At 47.5% G+C, this 19,763-nt stretch overlaps 1 protein-coding gene across 3 annotated transcripts in view; it reads left to right on the top strand.

Annotated features, from left to right (window-relative positions):
• The first annotated feature begins 4,218 nt into the window (after positions 1-4,218).
• LOC139382877 (URB1 ribosome biogenesis homolog) overlaps positions 4,219-19,763 on the top strand; it is a 73,961-nt gene continuing 58,416 nt past the window's right edge. For 2 of the 3 annotated variants that reach the window (XM_071127120.1, XM_071127122.1), the window contains exons 1-14: positions 4,219-4,429; positions 4,644-4,783; positions 4,904-5,055; positions 5,169-5,298; positions 5,627-5,723; positions 7,013-7,098; positions 8,553-8,678; positions 9,393-9,523; positions 10,666-10,861; positions 12,176-12,313; positions 12,445-12,618; positions 16,583-16,706; positions 18,191-18,322; positions 19,025-19,137. In XM_071127120.1, coding sequence (XP_070983221.1) covers positions 4,294-4,429; positions 4,644-4,783; positions 4,904-5,055; positions 5,169-5,298; positions 5,627-5,723; positions 7,013-7,098; positions 8,553-8,678; positions 9,393-9,523; positions 10,666-10,861; positions 12,176-12,313; positions 12,445-12,618; positions 16,583-16,706; positions 18,191-18,322; positions 19,025-19,137 — 1,875 coding nt within the window. In that variant the 5' untranslated portion in view covers positions 4,219-4,293. Of the gene's footprint in view, positions 4,430-4,643; positions 4,784-4,903; positions 5,056-5,168; positions 5,299-5,626; positions 5,724-7,012; positions 7,099-8,552; positions 8,679-9,392; positions 9,524-10,665; positions 10,862-12,175; positions 12,314-12,444; positions 12,619-16,582; positions 16,707-18,190; positions 18,323-19,024; positions 19,138-19,582; positions 19,613-19,763 lie in introns of all 3 variants that reach the window. The other variant, XM_071127121.1, reaches the window with a different exon arrangement.

The following is a 19,763-nucleotide window of genomic DNA, read 5'->3' on the forward strand; positions in this document are numbered from 1 at the left end:
GGCAGCAACACATGACAACACAGCAAGGCAGCAACACATGACAACACAGCATGGCAGCAACACATGACAACACAGCATGGTAGCAACACAGCATGGCAGCAACACATGACAACACAGCATGGCAGCAACACATGACAACACAGCAAGGCACCAACACATGACAACACAGCATGGTAGCAATACATGACAACACAGCATGGTAGCAACACAACATGACAACACAGCAAGACAGCAACACAACATGACAACAACATGGTAGCAACACAACATGTCAGCAGCACAAAACATGGTACACACATTATTGGGCAAAGACAACAGCACAAATAAGAGTTCAAGTAACAGACACATCTCAACATCAACTGTTCAGAGGAAACTATGTGAATCAGGCCTTCGTGGTTGTATTGCTGCAAAGAAACCACTACTAAAGGACACCGATAATAAGAAGAGACTTGCTTGGGCCAAGAAACACGACCAATGGACTTTAGACCGGTGGAAATCTGTCCTTTGGTCTGATGAGTCCACATTTGAGATTTTTGGTTCTAATCGCCGTGTCTTTGTGAGACGCAGAGTAGGGGAACGGATGAACTCCGCATGTCTGGTTCCCACCGTGAAGCATGGAGGAGGAGGTGTGATGGTGTAGGGGTGCTTTGCTGGTGACACTGTCAGTGATTTATTTAGAATTCAAGGCACACTTAACCAGCATGGCTACCACAGCATTCTGCAGCGATACGCCATCCCATCTGGTTTGTGCTTAGTGGGACTATCATTTATTTTTGAACAGGACAATCTCCGCAGGACAATCTTTACTTTGAACAATCTAAAATCTAAAATATGTTTTGATTTGTTTAACACATTTTTGGTTACTACATGATTCCATATGTGTTATTTCGTAGTTTTGATGTATTCACTATTATTCTACAATGTAGAAAATAGTCAAAAATAAAGATAATCCCTTGAATGAGTAGGTGTGTCCAAACTTGTGTTTTGGGTCAGTGTCCTGTTGAAAAACAAATGATTGTTCCACTAAGCACAAACCAGGTTGTTCCTCTATCCAGTGTCTGTGTTCTTTTGCCCATCTTAATCTTTTCTTTTTAATGGCCAGTCTGAGATATGGCTTTTTCCTTGCAACTCTGCCTAGAAGGCCAGCATCCCGGAGTCGCCTCTTCACTGTTGAAGTTGAGACTGGTGTTTTGCGGGTACTATTTAATGAGGCTTTCATGAAGCTGCCAGTTGAGGGCTTGTGAGGCATCTGTTTCTCAAATTAGACACTAATGTACTTGTCCTCTTGCTCAGTTGTGCACTGGGGCCTCCCACTCCTCTTTCTATTCTGGTTAGAGACAGTTTGCGCTGTTCTGTGAAGGGAGTAGTACACAGCGTTGTACGAGATCTTCAGTTTCTTGGCAATTTCTCGCATGGAATAGCCTTAATTTCTCAGAACAAGAATTGACTGACAAGTTTCAGAAGAAAGTACTTTGTTTCTGGTCATTTTGAGCCTGTAATCGAACCCACAAATGCTGATGCTCCAGATACTCAACTAGTCTAAAGGCCAGTTTTATTGCTTTTTTAATCAGGACAACAGTTTTCAGCTGTGCTAGCATAATTGCAAAAGGGGTTTCTAATGATCAATTAGCCTTTTAAAATGATAAACCTGGATTAACTAACACAACGTGCCATCGGAACACAGGAGTGATGGTTGCTGATAATGGGCCTCTATACATCTATGTAGATATTCCATTAAAAAATCTGCCTTTTCCAGCTACAATAGTAATTTACAACATCAACAATATCTACACTGTATTTCTGATCAATTTGACGTTATTTTAATGGACAAAAAATGTGCTTTTCTATCATAAACAAGGACATTTCTAAGTGACCCTAAACCTTTAAACGGTAGTGTACATTGTAATATTGTTGTATGGTGGTGTTATACATGTTGTATTGTAGCTATGTAGTGGTGTAATAATGTTATATGATGTACTGTTTTATCTTGTGTTTTATATGTCATGTAAGCATCACGGTATCTCTGTGAAGTTAAATTTCCATCGATAAAATTAAATTGTGTTTGTTGTCTGTAGCTTATGGCTGGAGTATATGGGGGGGGGGGGGGGGGGACTCCCTGACTAGCCCATAGGCTAATGCACTACATCTGACCAGGGCCCATAGGCTAATGCGCTACATCTGACCAGGGCCCATAGGCTAGTGCGCTACATCTGACCAGGGCCCATAGGCTAGTGCGCTACATCTGACCAGGGCCCATAGGATAGTGCGCTACATCTGACCAGGGCCCATAGGCTAGTGCGCTACATCTGACCAGGGCCCATAGGCTAGTGCGCTACATCTGACCAGGGCCCATAGGATAGTGCGCTACATCTGACCAGGGCCCGTAGGCTAGTGCACTACATCTGACCAGGGCCCGTAGGCTAGTGCACTACATTTGACCAGGGCCCACAGGCTAGTGCGCTACATCTGACCAGGGCCCATAGGCTAGTGCGCTACATCTGACCAGGGCCCATAGGCTAGTGCGCTACATCTGACCAGGGCCCATAGGCTAGTGCGCTACATCTGACCAGGGCCCATAGGCTAGTGCGCTACATCTGACCAGGGCCCATAGGCTAGTGCGCTACATCTGACCAGGGCCCATAGGCTAGTGCGCTACATCTGACCAGGGCCCATAGGCTAGTGCGCTACATCTGACCAGGGCCCATAGGCTAGTGCGCTACATCTGACCAGGGCCCATAGGCTAGTGCGCTACATCTGACCAGGGCCCACAGGCTAGTGAGCTACATCTGACCAGGGCCCACATTTATAGTAAATGCCTCCTCTTGTTCTTTTCCCAGATCATCTATGTCATGCGGAACCCAAAGGACAATGTGATTTTCCTACTATCACTGGTGTATTGACTGGGTCATGTTTCAGACCCCAAAGAGCTTCGAGGACTTTCTGGACCACTGGTTGGCAGGGGATGGTAGATTAAAGACATCATTCATATAAGACATCTCGATGTCTAGAGACATCCAACCAGCCTGGCTTGCCTATCCCGAATCTCTTGCCTAATTTTCCAGTTTTTATTAACAAGGAGGGACATGAAATGTGACAGTACATAGTGTGTAGAAGAAGTGCTGTGGGAATAGGATTTGATTCCAGACAAGCAGGGGATTGCATATGTGTCGAGGGCAGTGGCCTTCACCACTTCCCCAACCTCAGGGTAGTGGTCCTTCACCACTCCCCAAACCTCAGGGCAGTGGCCTTCACCACTCCACCAACCTCAGGGTAGTGGTCCTTCACCACTCCCCAAACCTCAGGGCAATGGCCTTCACCACTCCACCAACCTCAGGGCAGTGGCCTTCACCACTCCACCAACCTCAGGGTAGTGGTCCTTCAGCACTCCACCAACCTCAGGGTAGTGGCCTTCACCACTTCTCCAACCTCAGGGCAGTGGCCTTCACCACTCCCCCAACCTCAGGGTAGTGGTCCTTCACCACTCCCCCAACCTCAGGGTAGTGGTCCTTCACCACTCCCCCAACCTCAGGGCAGTGGCCTTCACCACTTCCCCAACCTCAGGGCAGTGGCCTTCACCACTCCACCAACTTCAGGGCAGTGGCCTTCACCACTTCTCCAACCTCAGGGTAGTGGTCCTTCACCACTCCACCAACTTCAGGGCAGTGGCCTTCACCACTTCTCCAACCTCAGGGTAATGGTCCTTCACCACTCCACCAACTTCAGGGCAGTGGCTTTCACCACTCCCCCAACCTTTCAGACTTGGCAAGGATGGCAATGCAAGATGGAAGGGGGGAGACTGCAGCTCTGCTGCCACAATCTACACAGTGGCTATCAGCCATGGACATGAATGTCAATTATCTGTTTAATGCACCAAAACTTGATATCCATTACAGATAGATACAATACTTTATTAATAATGATAAAGTGCTATCATGTTTTCTGTATGTTCTTTACAATGAGCTGAATGAGGTAGGAAAGACAGGCTCAATTCCTGAACCATTATTCTGTTATTCTAATAATGATCCCTCCTTGAAGAGGAAATTTTAAAAAACAAGACTGTCAGTCTAATTTCTTTTTTTGAATGAATGGTTTATATTTGAGGAATATTGTGCGTGAATGTGAAGGGAGAATTCTCACTGATTGCGCAGCCCGGAACCAAAGTGACATGGAAATGGAGCTCCCCCGGACACATTGACAGAAGAACACATTTCTGTTTAGGTTCTCACATGTGTAGCCAGCAAGACCGGTGGCTAAAACTATTTGATCGCTTTTTCGGTTTACCTCTCAAACAAGATGGGGAAGAAACGGTCGAGTGAAGATGTGGATGAGTCCAAAACGCATGCGAAGAAAGGAAAAGTATCTGAGACAGCAGAGTTCAATGGGACTGTTTTTAAAGCCATGTTGAAGGAGCCGACCAAGGCAATGAAGGGTGAGTGGCCGTGTTGCTATTAGCTACCGTTAGCTTACTAGCTACCTACAACGGCGCTATAACGTATTGTTCTCAACTTTGCAGTGATAGGATTTCACTCTTTGTTTACATTTTGTTTGTTTGTTGCAGAGTGTATGTCAATTATCAAAGGTGCTAGTTGTATTGTCATTGAATATGTCATTACTGAACAACAATTGTTCTCTCTGCACTGCAGGCTTGGATACATTCATCACGACGGCAAAGAAGCTGCCATGTCCTGACCTGTATGACGTTGTTGAGGGTTACATCAAGATCTCCATGGAGTGTTCTGAGATCTTCAAACTGCTGGAGGGAGACAAGCAGATGGAGAGTGAAGTATGTCGAGTACAGCATTAGCTTCTGTCAGTCTCCTGTTCACTGGAAATCAGTATATATATATATGTACACACCATGTACTAATCTGTTAAACATCACATTGTCCTTGTCTCTGTCCAGATGATGTTGATTTTCCAGAGTTTGGAGATGATTCTGCTGCGTACAGCCAGCGATCTCTCTCATTTCAGCATGGTGGGATTCACTATAGTAAAGAAGGCTGTTTCCAGCTATATGAAACTCATACAGACATCCCTACACTCAGAAAACCACAGGTACGTTGGAACATGAAGCAACTTTTGTTTGAACGAAATACAGATTTTTTTTTGTGTGTGAGTGTGCGCGCGTCTCTCATTCTAACATAGTGTTGTCGTCTCTTCTGGGCCAGGTTTGTCCGTCACTGCCTAAGTTTCCTGTCAGCCATGGTATCCCAGGGAGCAGACACAGCCAGGGAAGTCTTCAGCCACTTCCACTTCACTAAAGGCCTGTCTGCTTTGGCCAAGAGGAAGGATAAGATGGTAAGAGACCTGGTCAGTGTCTGTGTCCATCCCAAATGGCACCCTATTCCCTATATAGTGCACTACTTTTGACCAGAGTCCCATAGGGAATAGGGTGCCGTTTGGGACACTCGCTCTGTATGAGGGTTTATAGTTCTCTTTGGTGTCGTTGAAAACCCACGGTTGGTTTATAGTTCTCTTTAGTGTCAATATGTCATCCTCCTGACCGTTTGAGCTGATCAGGAAAAACTATGTCCCAAAAACTATGTGCCAACCAGGGCTTGGATTGAGGTTATAATGATGCATCTCTAATGACTGGTATTCTGTGATCTCATTCATCTCTCTCTAGGGTAGACCTGATGTCCGCATGGCTTACACCCAGTTTGCCCTCTCCTTCCTGGTCTCTGGTGACAACGTTACTATTGGACAACTACTGGAGATGAAAGGTCAGGATTATACTACATCTCAAAATGACAGAAAATAATAAATAAGAATAAAAATTAAATAAGCTTGAGAATATAGGCCTGTCTTCCCCTTGTCTGAAGGAGGGTCCTATCTCTACTGTAGGAATATAGGCCTGTCTTCCCCTTGTTTGAAGGAGGGTCCTATCTCCACTGTAGGAATATAGGCCTGTCTTCCCCTTGTTTGAAGGAGGGTCCTATCTCCACTGTAGGAATATAGGCCTGTCTTCCCCTTGTCTGAAGGAGGGTCCTATCTCTACTGTAGGAATATAGGCCTGTCTTCCCCTTGTCTGAAGGAGGGTCCTATCTCTACTGTAGGAATATAGGCCTGTCTTCCCCTGGTCTGAAGGAGGGTCCTATCTCTACTGTAGGAATATAGGCCTGTCTTCCCCTTGTTTGAAGGAGGGTCCTATCTCTACTGTAGGAATATAGGCCTGCCTTCCCCTTGTTTGAAGGAGGGTCCTATCTCTACTGTAGGAATATAGGCCTGTCTTCCCCTTGTCTGAAGGAGGGTCCTATCTCCACTGTAGGAATATAGGCCTGCCTCCCCCTTGTTTGAAGGAGGGTCCTATCTCCACTGTAGGAATATAGGCCTGCCTCCCCCTGGTCTGAAGGAGGGTCCTATCTCTACTGTAGGAATATAGGCCTGTCTTCCCCTTGTTTGAAGGAGGGTCCTATCTCCACTGTAGGAATATAGGCCTGTCTTCCCCTTGTCTGAAGGAGGGTCCTATCTCTACTGTAGGAATATAGGCCTGTCTTCCCCTTGTCTGAAGGAGGGTCCTATCTCTACTGTAGGAATATAGGCCTGTCTTCCCCTGGTCTGAAGGAGGGTCCTATCTCTACTGTAGGAATATAGGCCTGTCTTCCCCTTGTTTGAAGGAGGGTCCTATCTCTACTGTAGGAATATAGGCCTGCCTTCCCCTTGTTTGAAGGAGGGTCCTATCTCTACTGTAGGAATATAGGCCTGTCTTCCCCTTGTCTGAAGGAGGGTCCTATCTCCACTGTAGGAATATAGGCCTGCCTCCCCCTTGTTTGAAGGAGGGTCCTATCTCCACTGTAGGAATATAGGCCTGCCTCCCCCTGGTCTGAAGGAGGGTCCTATCTCTACTGTAGGAATATAGGCCTGTCTTCCCCTTGTTTGAAGGAGGGTCCTATCTCCACTGTAGGAATATAGGCCTGTCTTCCCCTTGTCTGAAGGAGGGTCCTATCTCCACTGTAGGAATATAGGCCTGCCTCTCCCTTGTTTGATGATGAAACATTTGATTGGTTGTCAGATTTCCTGCCAGACATTCTAAGCAGTGGACTGAAGGAGGATCGTATCTCCACTGTCAACCTGATTCTGTCTACTCTGCAGACTAAGGTGGGGCCTAATCTCGTTGTCTCGGTGACTTTTCAGGGTAATGAATGAAAATGGCTGTTTTGTCGGGACGATTAGGAGACATTTATAAGGCGGCTGTACATACATACTTATGACCAGTATTTATAGTGCATTATAACGCGTTATACCTGCAGACTTTAAGGGGTTATAACGTTTACGCTGGGGAGTCGGGAAACAAGTCCAGGGAGTTTATTTAATAAATAAATGATCATAGAACAAGACAATAAACACAGGTAGTGTACAGACATGAACACTGGAACAGAAACAATAACGCCTGGGGAAAGAACCAAAGGGAGTGACAGATTTAGGGAAGGTAATCAGGCAGGAAGAACCAAAGGGATTGACATATATAGGGAAGGTAATCAGGTAGGAAGAACCAAAGGGATTGACAGATTTAGGGAAGGTAATCAGACAGGAAGAACCAAAGGGGAGTGACCGATTTAGGGAAGGTAATCAGGTAGGAAGAACCAAAGGGAGTGATAGATTTAGGGGAGGTAATCAGGTAGGAAGAACCAAAGGGAGTGACCGATTTAGGGAAGGTAATCAGGTAGGAAGAACCAAAGGGAGTGATAGATTTAGGGGAGGTAATCAGACAGGAAGAACCAAAGAGAGAGTGATAGATTTAGGGAAGGTAATCAGACAGGAAGAACCAAAGAGAGAGTGATAGATTTAGGGAAGGTAATCAGACAGGAAGAACCAAAGAGAGAGTGACAGATTTAGGGAAGGTAATCAGGCAGGAAGAACCAAAGAGAGAGTGACAGATTTAGGGAAGGTAATCAGGCAGGAAGAACCAAAGGGAGTGATAGATTTAGGGAAGGTAATCAGGCAGGAAGAACCAAAGGGATTGACAGATTTAGGGAAGGTAATCAGGCAGGAAGAACCAAAGGGAGATTGACAGATTTAGGGAAGGTAATCAGGCAGGAAGAACCAAAGGGAGTGATAGATTTAGGGAAGGTAATTAGGCAGAAAGAACCAAAGGGAGTGACAGATTTAGGGAAGGTAATCAGACAGGAAGAACCAAAGGGAGAGTGACAGATTTAGGGAAGGTAATCAGACAGGAAGAACCGAAGGGAGTGACAGATTTAGGGAAGGTAATCAGGCAGGAAGAACAAAAGGGAGAGTGACAGATTTAGGGAAGGTAATCAGGCAGGAAGAACCAAAGGGATTGACAGATTTAGGGAAGGTAATCAGGCAGGAAGAACCAAAGGGAGTGACAGATTTAGGGAAGGTAATCAGACAGGAAGAACCAAAGGGAGAGTGACAGATTTAGGGAAGGTAATCAGGCAGGAAGAACCAAAGGGAGTGACAGATTTAGGGAAGGTAATCAGGCAGGTTATGGAGTTCCAGGTGAGGCTGATGGGGCGCTGGTGTGCGTCCTGGTGACCTGGAGCGCAGGAGAGGGAGGACACGTGACAGTGATGTTTCCTCTGCTGTAGGTGGTCCAGAGACAAGCCATCAGTAAAACCCAGAAGGTGCGTTTCTTCACCCCATCTCTCCTGGCCCAGATTGCATCTCTCTACAGGTGGAATGGCATTGTGGATGCAAGCACAGACGACGGCAAGGTAATGGATCTGTCCACTAGTTCTCTCTTTATCTCTCTCTCTCTTTATCTCTCTCTCTTTATCTCTCTTTCTCGCTCTCTTTCTCTCTCTCTCTTTATCTTTCTCTCTCTTTATCTTTCTCTCTATCTCTTTATCTCTCTCTCTCTTTATCTCTTATCTTTCTCTCTCTTTATCTCGCTCTCTTTCTCTCTCTCTTTCTCTATCTTTCTCTCTTTCTCTCTCTCTCTCTCTCTCTCTCTCTCTTTCTCTCTCTATCTCTCTGTTTATCTCTCTATTTCTCTATCTCTCTCATCTCTCTTATCTCTCTCTTTATCTCTCTCTCTTTCTCTCTCTCTTTTTATCTCTCTCTCTTTTTATCTATCTCTCTCTTTATCTCTCTCTCTCTCTCTCTTTATCGATGTCTCTCTCGGTTAGAGCTTTGGGCCAGTAACCGAAAGGTCACTTGTTTGAATCCCGGAGCCGACAAGATGAAACATTTGTTGCTGTGCCCTTGAGCAAGGCACTTAACCCTAATCGCTCCAGGGGCGCTGGACAACGGTGACCCTGGCCGTGACCCCACTCCCTGGGGGTCTATCAGGGGGCATTGGGATATGCATGAAACACATTTCCGTTACACACTTATTTAAGTGTGTAAGAGAACAAATATTAGCGCCCCCTAAATTATTCTCACTCACAATCATCACCGAGTCTTGTTTTGAATGTCAATTTCTTCAGATGGCAGAGAACGCAGAGGAAGCAGGGAAGATGGTCGTGAGGAAACTGGTTCACAACTTCCTCCTGAATCTATGCTGCTCCCGGAAACATGGCATCAGTTTCTACGACCCCAGCTTTGGAACGGCCGGCAGGTCAGTCATGAATCTGATGCATCCCATCTCTCCTCTATCACTCTGTTCTCTCTCCCATCTCTCCTCTATCTCTCTGTTCTCTCTCCCATCTCTCCTCTATCTCTGTTCTCTCTCCCATCTCTCCTCTATCTCTCTGTTCTCTCTCCCATCTCTCCTCTATCTCTGTTCTCTCTCCCATCTCTCCTCTATCTCTCTGTTCTCTCTCCCATCTCTCCTCTATCTCTCTGTTCTCTCTCCCATCTCTCCTCTATCACTCTGTTCTCTCTCCTCTTTATCTCCCCTCGCTCTCCTCTCTCTCTGTTCTCTCTCTATCACTCTGTTCTCTCTTCCATCTCTCCTTCTCTCTGTTCTCTCTTCCTTCTCTCTGTTCTCTCTCCTTCTCTCTGTTCTCTCTCTATCACTCTGTTCTCTCTTCCATCTCTCCTTCTCTCTGTTCTCTCTTCCATCTCTCCTTCTCTCTGTTCTCTCTCCTTCTCTCTGTTCTCTCTTCCATCTCTCCTTCTCTCTGTTCTCTCTTCCATCTCTCCTTCTCTCTGTTCTCTCTCCTTCTCTCTGTTCTCTCTTCTTTCTCTTTTTCTCTCTGTTCTCTCTCCTCTGTTCTCTCTCCTCTCTGTTCTCTCTCCTCTCTCTCTCCCCTCACTCTCCTCTCTCTGTTCTCTCTCTATCTCTCTGTTCTCTCTTCCATCTCTTTTTCTCTCTGTTCTCTGTTCTCTCTCCTCTTTCTCTCAAATCTCTCCTCTATCTCTATCCTCTGTTCTCTCTTCTCTCTGTTCTCTCTCCTCTCTGTTCTCTCTCCTCTTTCTCTCCCCTCACTCTCCTCTCTCTGTTCTCTATCTCTCTCCCATCTCTCCTTCTCTCTGTTCTCTCTCCTCTATCTCTCTCCCATCTCTCCTTCTCTCTGTTCTCTCTCCTCTATCTCTCTCCCATCTCTCCTCTCTCTCCTCTCTGATCTCTCTCCTTTCCGTTCTCTCTCCTCTCCGTTCTCTCTCATCTATCTCTCTCCTCTATCTCTCTCCGATCTCTCCTTCTCTCTGTTCTCTCTCCCCTCTCCCTTCCCTCTCTCCATCACCCCTTCCTGAAGTTTTTGTTGTGTGTCTGTACAGTAGACACAGACCTGAAGTTGTTGTCTGTCTTCTGTCCAGGGCTGGTAACATTGTGCTACTGCAGTTTGTGGTGGGGCTGAAGCAGGCTACAGAGGACGACCTGGTGTCTGATCTGATGGTCAATATACTAAGGGTCAGTCCTGACATCTTGCCCAGGTTCTTCAAGGAGACACAGTACTCCTTCATCCCTCGCCTCAAATCTGCCTGGACGGACAACATCACTCTGCTCAAGAAGGTTTTTATTAATAAACTTTTTGTTTCCTTGTATTATTGGTTTTCCTAGAGTTATTTTGTTTACGTTTCTGACCTCGGGGACAGTTCTGTCTGTAACGTTGACACCGACAACAACAACATAGAGGATTGTAAGCTGTATTCTATTGTATGAATGTATAGAGATCAGACGTCACCGTGCGCAGGGGCGTGGCGAACAGAAATCAACAAAACAAAATGTGAATCTGACAACACCGTCACAATTTTAATTTTTTAAACCTTTAAACCTTTATTTAACGAGGCAAGTCAGTTAAGAACAAATTCTTATTTTCAATGACGGCCTAGGAACAGTGGGTTAACTGGTCTAGGAACAGTGGGTTAACTGGTCTAGGAACAGTGGGTTAACTGGTCTAGGAACAGTGGGTTAACTGGTCTAGGAACAGTGGGTTAACTGGTCTAGGAACAGTGGGTTAACTGGTCTAGGAACAGTGGGTTAACTGGTCTAGGAACAGTGGGTTAACTGGTCTAGGAACAGTGGGTTAACTGGTCTAGGAACAGTGGGTTAACTGGTCTAGGAACAGTGGGTTAACTGGTCTAGGAACAGTGGGTTAACTGGTCTAGGAACAGTGGGTTAACTGGTCTAGGAACAGTGGGGTTAACTGGTCTAGGAACAGTGGGTTAACTGGTCTAGGAACAGTGGGTTAACTGGTCTAGGAACAGTGGGTTAACTGGTCTAGGAACGGTGGGTTAACTGGTCTAGGAACGGTGGGTTAACTGGTCTAGGAACAGTGGGTTAACTGGCCTAGGAACAGTGGGTTAACTGGCCTAGGAACAGTGGGTTAACTGGTCTAGGAACAGTGGGGTTAACTGGTCTAGGAGCAGTGGGGTTAACTGGTCTAGGAACAGTGGGGTTAACTGGTCTAGGAACAGTGGGGTTAACTGGTCTAGGAACAGTGGGGTTAACTGGTCTAGGAACAGTGGGTTAACTGGTCTAGGAACAGTGGGTTAACTGGTCTAGGAACAGTGGGTTAACTGGTCTAGGAACAGTGGGTTAACTGGTCTAGGAACAGTGGGTTAACTGGTCTAGGAACAGTGGGTTAACTGGTCTAGGAACAGTGGGTTAACTGGTCTAGGAACAGTGGGTTAACTGCCTGTTCAGGGGCAGAACGACAGATTTGTACCTTGTCAGCTCGGGGGTTTGAACTTGCAACCTTCCTGTTACTAGTCCAACGCTCTAACCACTAGGCTACCCTGCCGCCCCAAATTGGCTGTCCCTTGTCTGTCAATCACGGGCACTGTCATTTTGACCGCTGTCGACCACTCTATCCTGTCATCTCAGATCTACGAGTCTCAGCCAGAGGTGTCCAAGGCCTTCCAGACCAGAGAGGTTGTTCCTCTGCCCCGCCTCCTGTCCATGGTGCTGGTGACATCACTTCCTCCCGTCTGTAACAAGGCCTTCTTCACGCAGGGCATCAACGTGAGTTTACACCGTTGTTCCTGAATAATGGCTATTTAAAAGACTTGTCACTTTTGGTGATGAAAAATGTTGCCCAACGTTTCCCAGTGCTGGGCTGTTTACCCATCTTTCCTCTCGTGTGCCTGTCCCAGTTTGCCAACGTGGTGGTGCAGCACACGACCCTGTCCCTCATGTCGTTCCTTCTGAAGAGAGCTCAGAGGAACATGGAGTTGTGTCTGGACCGCTCTGTGTGGCTCGCCTCTGATCTCTACACACCAGCCACCATGCAGGACTTCACACAGCAGTACAGGGAGGCACTCGGCAAGGTAACACACAGGACCTCACACAGCAGTACAGGGAGGCACTCGGCAAGGTAACACACAGGACCTCACACAGCAGTACAGGGAGGTAACACACAGCAGTACAGGGAGGCACTCGGCAAGGTAACACACAGGACCTCACACAGCAGTACAGGGAGGTAACACACAGCAGTACAGGGAGGCACTCGGCAAGGTAACACACAGGACCTCACACAGCAGTACAGGGAGGTAACACACAGGACCTCACACAGCAGTACAGGGAGGCACTCGGCAAGGTAACACACAGGACCTCACACAGCAGTACAGGGAGGCACTCGGCAAGGTAACACACAGGACCTCACACAGCAGTACAGGGAGGTAACACACAGCAGTACAGGGAGGCACTCGGCAAGGTAACACACAGGACCTCACACAGCAGTACAGGGAGGTAACACACAGCAGTACAGGGAGGCACTCGGCAAGGTAACACACAGGACCTCACACAGCAGTACAGGGAGGTAACACACAGGACCTCACACAGCAGTACAGGGAGGCACTCGGCAAGGTAACACACAGGACCTCACACAGCAGTACAGGGAGGTAACACACAGGACTTCACACAGCAGTACAGGGAGGTAACACACAGCAGTACAGGGAGGTAACACACAGGACTTCACACAGCAGTACAGGGAGGCACTCGGCAAGGTAACACACAGGACCTCACACACCAGCCACCATGCAGGACTTCACACAGCAGTACAGGGAGGCACTCGGCAAGGTAACACACAGGACCTCACACAGCAGTACAGGGAGGTAACACACAGGACCTCACACAGCAGTACAGGGAGGCACTCGGCAAGGTAACACACAGGACCTCACACAGCAGTACAGGGAGGTAACACACAGGACTTCACACAGCAGTACAGGGAGGTAACACACAGCAGTACAGGGAGGTAACACACAGGACTTCACACAGCAGTACAGGGAGGCACTCGGCAAGGTAACACACATGACCTCACACAGCAGTACAGGGAGGTAACACACAGCAGTACAGTGAGGTAACACACAGCAGTACAGTGAGGTAACACACAGCAGTACAGGGAGGTAACACACAGCAGTACAGGGAGGTAACACACAGCAGTACAGGGAGGCACTCGGCAAGGTAACACACAGGACCTCACACAGCAGTACAGGGAGGTAACACACAGCAGTACATTGAGGTAACACACAGCAGTACAGTGAGGTAACACACAGCAGTACAGGGAGGTAACACACAGCAGTACAGGGAGGTAACACACAGCAGTACAGGGAGGTAACACACAGCAGTACAGGGAGGTAACACACAGCAGTACAGGGAGGTAACACACAGCAGTACAGTGAGGTAACACACAGCAGTACAGGGAGGTAACACACAGCAGTACAGTGAGGTAACACACAGCAGTACAGGGAGGTAACACACAGCAGTACAGGGAGGTAACACACAGCAGTACAGGGAGGTAACACACAGCAGTACAGTGAGGTAACACACAGCAGTACAGGGAGGTAACACACAGCAGTACAGGGAGGTAACACACAGCAGTACAGGGAGGTAACACACAGCAGTACAGGGAGGTAACACACAGCAGTACAGGGAGGTAACACACAGCAGTACAGGGAGGTAACACACAGCAGTACAGGGAGGTAACACACAGCAGTACAGGGAGGTAACACACAGCAGTACAGGGAGGTAACACACAGCAGTACAGGGAGGTAACACACAGCAGGACAGGGAGGTAACACACAGCAGTAGGACTGTGGACCTACTGTAGGACTTTGGACCTACTGTAGTACTGTGGACCTACTGTAGTACTGTGGACCTACTGTAGTACTGTAGGACTGTGGACCTACTGTGGACCTACTGTAGGACTGTGGACCTACTGTAGGACTGTGGACCCACTGTAGGACTGTGGACCCACTGTAGGACTGTGTACCTACTGTAGGACTGTGGACCCACTGTAGGACTGTGTACCTACTGTAGGACTGTGGACCCACTGTAGGACTGTGGACCCACTGTAGGACTGTGGACCTACTGTAGGACTGTGGACCTACTGTAGGACTGTGGACCTACTGTAGGACTATATGCCTACTGTAGTACTGTGGGCCTACTGTAGTACTGTATGCCTACTGTAGTACTGTGGACCTACTGTAGTACTGTGGACCTACTGTGTACTGTATGCCTACTGTAGTACTGTGGACCTACTGTAGTACTGTGGACCTACTGTAGGACTGTGGACCTACTGTAGGACTGTGGACCCACTGTAGGACTGTGGACCCACTGTAGGACTGTGTACCTACTGTAGGACTGTGGACCTACTGTAGGACTGTGGACCTACTGTAGGACTGTGGACCTACTGTAGGACTATATGCCTACTGTAGTACTGTGGGCCTACTGTAGTACTGTATGCCTACTGTAGTACTGTGGACCTACTGTAGTACTGTGGACCTACTGTGTACTGTATGCCTACTGTAGTACTGTGGACCGACTGTAGTACTGTGGGCCTACTGTAGTACTGTGTGCCTACTGTAGTACTGTGGACCTACTGTAGTACTGTGGACCTACCTTAGGACTGTGTACCTGCCGTAGGACTGTGGACTTACTGTGGACTTACTGTAGTACTGTGGACCTACTGTAGTACTGTGGACTTACTGTAGTACTGTATGCCTACTCTAGTACTGTGGACCTACTGTAGTACTGTGGACATACTGTAGTACTGTAAGCCTACTGTAGTACTGTGGACCTACTGTAGTACTGTGGACCTACTGTGGACCTACTGTAGTACTGTGGACCTACTGTAGTACTGTGGGCTGACTGTAGTACTGTGGACCTACTGTAGTACTGTATGCCTACTGTAGTACTGTGGACCTACTGTAGTACTGTGGACTTACTGTAGTACTGTATGCCTACTCTAGTACTGTGGACCTACTGTAGTACTGTATGCATACTGTAGTACTGTGGACCTACTGTAGTACTGTGGACCTACTGTAGTACTGTATGCCTACTGTAGTACTGTGGACCTACTGTAGTACTGCATGCCTACTGTAGTACTGTGGACCTACTGTGGACCTACTGTAGGACTGTGGACCTACTGTGGACCTACTGTAATATTGTGGACCTACTGTAGGACTGTGGACCTACTGTAGGACTGTGGACCTACTGTAGGACTGTGGACCTACTGTAGGACTGTGGACCTACTGTATGACTGTGGACCTACTGTAGGACTGTGGGCCTACTGTAGTACTGTATGCCTACTGTAGTACTGTATGCCTACTGTAGTACTGTATGCCTACTGTAGTACTGTGGACCTACTGTAGTACTGTGGACCCACTGTAGGACTGTGGACCCACTGTAGGACTGTGGACCCACTGTAGGACTGTGGACCCACTGTAGGACTGTGGACCCACTGTAGGACTGTGGACCCACTGTAGGACTGTGGACCCACTGTAGGACTGTGGACCTACTGTAGGACTGTGGACCTACTGTAGGACTGTGGACCTAGTGTAGGACTGTGGACCTACTGGGGTAGACAACATACAGTCGACCTCCTAGCTACTAAACTAAATGCAGTGTTGCCCATGTAGATCCGATGATGACCAGCTTTTATCTGACTGAATGACCACTCTGACTGAATGACCACTCTGACTGAATGACCACTCTGCATCAGCAAACAGGTTTGCTCACTCTGACTGAATGACCACTCTGACTGAATGACCACTCTGACTGGATGACCACTCTGACTGGATGACCACTCTGACTGGATGACCACTCTGACTGGGTGACCACTCTGACTGAATGACCACTCTGACTGGAAGACCACTCTGACTGAATGACCACTCTGACTGAATGACCACTCTGACTGAATGACCACTCTGACTGCTACACAACGTGAATAGATTGGAGGAGGTCAACTGAACTCGGTATGGGGGGGGGGGGGCGTCCATGTTCTCTCTGTAGGTTCTACCGGACATGACGAGCATCGTGTCCAAATGGCAGTCACTGACCAAGAAGGAGAAAGGAGGGAATGAAGGGAAGAAGGAAGGAGATGTCAAAGAGGACGCGACTAAAGTTGAACAACCCGGTAGATGTCTTATATATTTACAGTCAGTGGAATGTTCTCTTGTTTAAATTATAATTATAACTCTCTCTTCATACATCGTTGAAATAGTCTTTAACCAATATGGTATTTTTCCTCGTTTCTATATTTTCCCGACTATAACTCTCTTTAGTTGAACAAGGGGTGACTAACCGACTCTCTCCTGTCTGTCTCTTCCCGTGCATCTGTCTGTCTCTCTTCTGTCTCTCCCATCTATCTATCTGTCTGTGTTTCCCATCTGCCTGTCTCTCCCATCTTTCTGTCTCCTATCTGTCTGTCTCTCCTGTCTCTCTCTTCCCGTGCGTCTGTCTGTCTCTTCTGTCTCTCCCATCTATCTGTCTGTGTTTCCCATCTGCCTGTCTCTCCCATCTTTCTGTCTCCCATCTGTCTGTCTCTCCTGTCTGTCTCTTCCCGCGCGTCTGTCTGTCTCTCTTTTGTTTCTCCCATCTATCTATCTGTCTGTGTTTCCCATCTGCCTGTCTCTCCCATCTTTCTGTCTCTCCTGTCTGTCTCTCCTGTCTCTCTCTTCCCGTGCGTCTGTCTGTCTCTTCTGTCTCTCCCATCTATCTGTCTGTGTTTCCCATCTGCCTGTCTCTCCCATCTGTCTGTCTCTCCTGTCTGTCTCTTCCCGTGCGTCTGTCTCTCTTTTGTTTCTCCCATCTATCTATCTGTCTGTGTTTCCCATCTGCCTGTCTCCCATCTTTCTGTCTCCTATCTGTCTGTCTCTCCTGTCTCTCTCTTCCCGTGCGTCTGTCTGTCTCTTCTGTCTCTCCCATCTATCTGTCTGTGTTTCCCATCTGCCTGTCTCTCCCATCTTTCTGTCTCCCATCTGTCTGTCTCTCCTGTCTGTCTCTTCCCGTGCGTCTGTCTGTCTCTCTTTTGTTTCTCCCATCTATTTATCTGTCTGTGTTTCCCATCTGCCTGTCTCTCCCATCTTTCTGTCTCTCCTGTCTGTCTCTCCTGTCTCTCTCTTCCCGTGCGTCTGTCTGTCTCTTCTGTCTCTCCCATCTATCTGTCTGTGTTTCCCATCTGCCTGTCTCTCCCATCTGTCTGTCTCTCCTGTCTGTCTCTTCCCGTGCGTCTGTCTGTCTCTCTTTTGTTTCTCCCATCTATCTATCTGTCTGTGTTTCCCATCTGCCTGTCTCTCCCATCTTTCTGTCTCCTATCTGTCTGTCTTTCCTGTCTCTCTCTTCCCGTGCGTCTGTCTGTCTCTTCTGTCTCTCCCATCTATCTGTCTGTGTTTCCCATCTGCCTGTCTCTCCCATCTTTCTGTCTCTCCTGTCTCTCTCTTCCCGTGCGTCTGTCTGTCTCTCCTATCTGTCTGTCTCTCCTGTCTGTCTCTCTTCCTGTGCGTCTCTGTCTCCCATCTGTCTGTCTCTCCCGTCTGTCTGTCTCTCCAATCTGTCTGCCTCTCCCGTGCATCTGTCTGTCTCTCCCATCTGTCTATATCTCCCGTCTGTCTCCTCCAGCCCCGTCAGGCCCCGAGTCTCCAGAGGTCATCGTCCTGAAAGCCCTCATCCTCCAGGTCATGTGTCTCTACCAGAAGGTAGTGCCTCATCTGGTTAGCCAGAGCAAGTTTGACTTCAGCAAGCTGCTCAAAGGTACTGCTCTATAAACTCTATGGATGGACGATCGATTCATTGATTGATTGATTGATTCGGGGCGGCAGGGGCGGCAGGGTAGCCTAGTGGTTAGAGTGTTGGACTAGTAACCGGAAGGTTGCGAGTTCAAACCCCCGATCTGTCGTTCTGCCCCTGAACAGGCAGTTAACCCACTGTTCCCAGGCCGTCATTGAAAATAAGAATTTGTTCTTAACTGACTTGCCTAGTAAAATAAAGGTAAAATAAAAAATAAAATAAAAATTGATTGATTCATTGATTTATTGATTCATTGGTTGATTGATTCATTGATTTATTGATTCATTGGTTGATTGATTCATTGATTGATTGATTGATTCATTCGTTCATTGATTGATTGATTGATTCATTCATTGATTGATTGATTGATTGATTCATTGATTGATTGATTGATTCATTGAATGATTGATTGATGGATTGCTCTTTTGCTCTTTATTAGTCCTGTTAAAAAATATGGAAGTTATCTTCTTGGATGTGCTAACAGAATGTTAAAATCTATGAATTTGCCTTACATTGTGTTAGCACACTTAGAGACAACATCCATGTTATCACGTCATTCTGAGGATCTGTACGGCTATCCAAAAGGCCTGTGAAATCATCCACTGATTGTGTCCATCTTGAGAGGATCGTTTTAATAACGGTGTTGTATTTGGTCTCTCTCTTCAGGTATCGTGTCAGAGAAAGGTATGAGAGAGGAGGTCCATCCAGTCCTTCAACACCAGATATTACAACTGGCCCTGGACCTGCCGGCCAGCAAGTTCTCTTGGTTCAGAGTTCAGGTGAGATGATTATAGACCGGGTGTGTTTGATGTTGTCACCTGGTTCAGGGGAGCTTCTAGACCAGCAAGTTGTCCTGGTTCAGGGGAGCTCCTAGACCAGTAAGTTGTCCTGGTTCAGGGGAGCTTCTAGACCAGCAAGTTGTCCTGGTTCAGGGGAGCTTCTAGACCAGCAAGTTGTCCTGGTTCAGGGGAGCTTCTAGACCAGCAAGTTGTCCTGGTTCAGGGGAGCTTCTAGACCAGCAAGTTGTCCTGGTTCAGGGGAGCTTCTAGACCAGTAAGTTGTCCTGGTTCAGGGGAGCTTCTAGACCAGCAAGTTGTCCTGGTTCAGGGGAGCTTCTAGACCAGCAAGTTGTCCTGGTTCAGGGGAGCTTCTAGACCAGCAAGTTGTCCTGGTTCAGGGGAGCTTCCAGACCAGCAAGTTGTCCTGGTTCTGGGGAGCTTCTAGACCAGCAAGATGTCCTGGTTCAGAGTTCAGGTGAGATGGTTATAGACCGGGTTCAGAGTTCAGGTGAGATGGTTATAGACCGGGTTCAGGGTTCAGGTGAGATGGTTATAGACCGGGTTCAGAGTTCAGGTGAGATGGTTATAGACCGGGTTCAGGGTTCAGGTTAGATGGTTATAGACCG

Source organism: Oncorhynchus clarkii, chromosome 24 (assembly GCF_045791955.1).
Source record: "Oncorhynchus clarkii lewisi isolate Uvic-CL-2024 chromosome 24, UVic_Ocla_1.0, whole genome shotgun sequence".
Taxonomy (NCBI): Eukaryota; Metazoa; Chordata; class Actinopteri; order Salmoniformes; family Salmonidae; genus Oncorhynchus; species Oncorhynchus clarkii.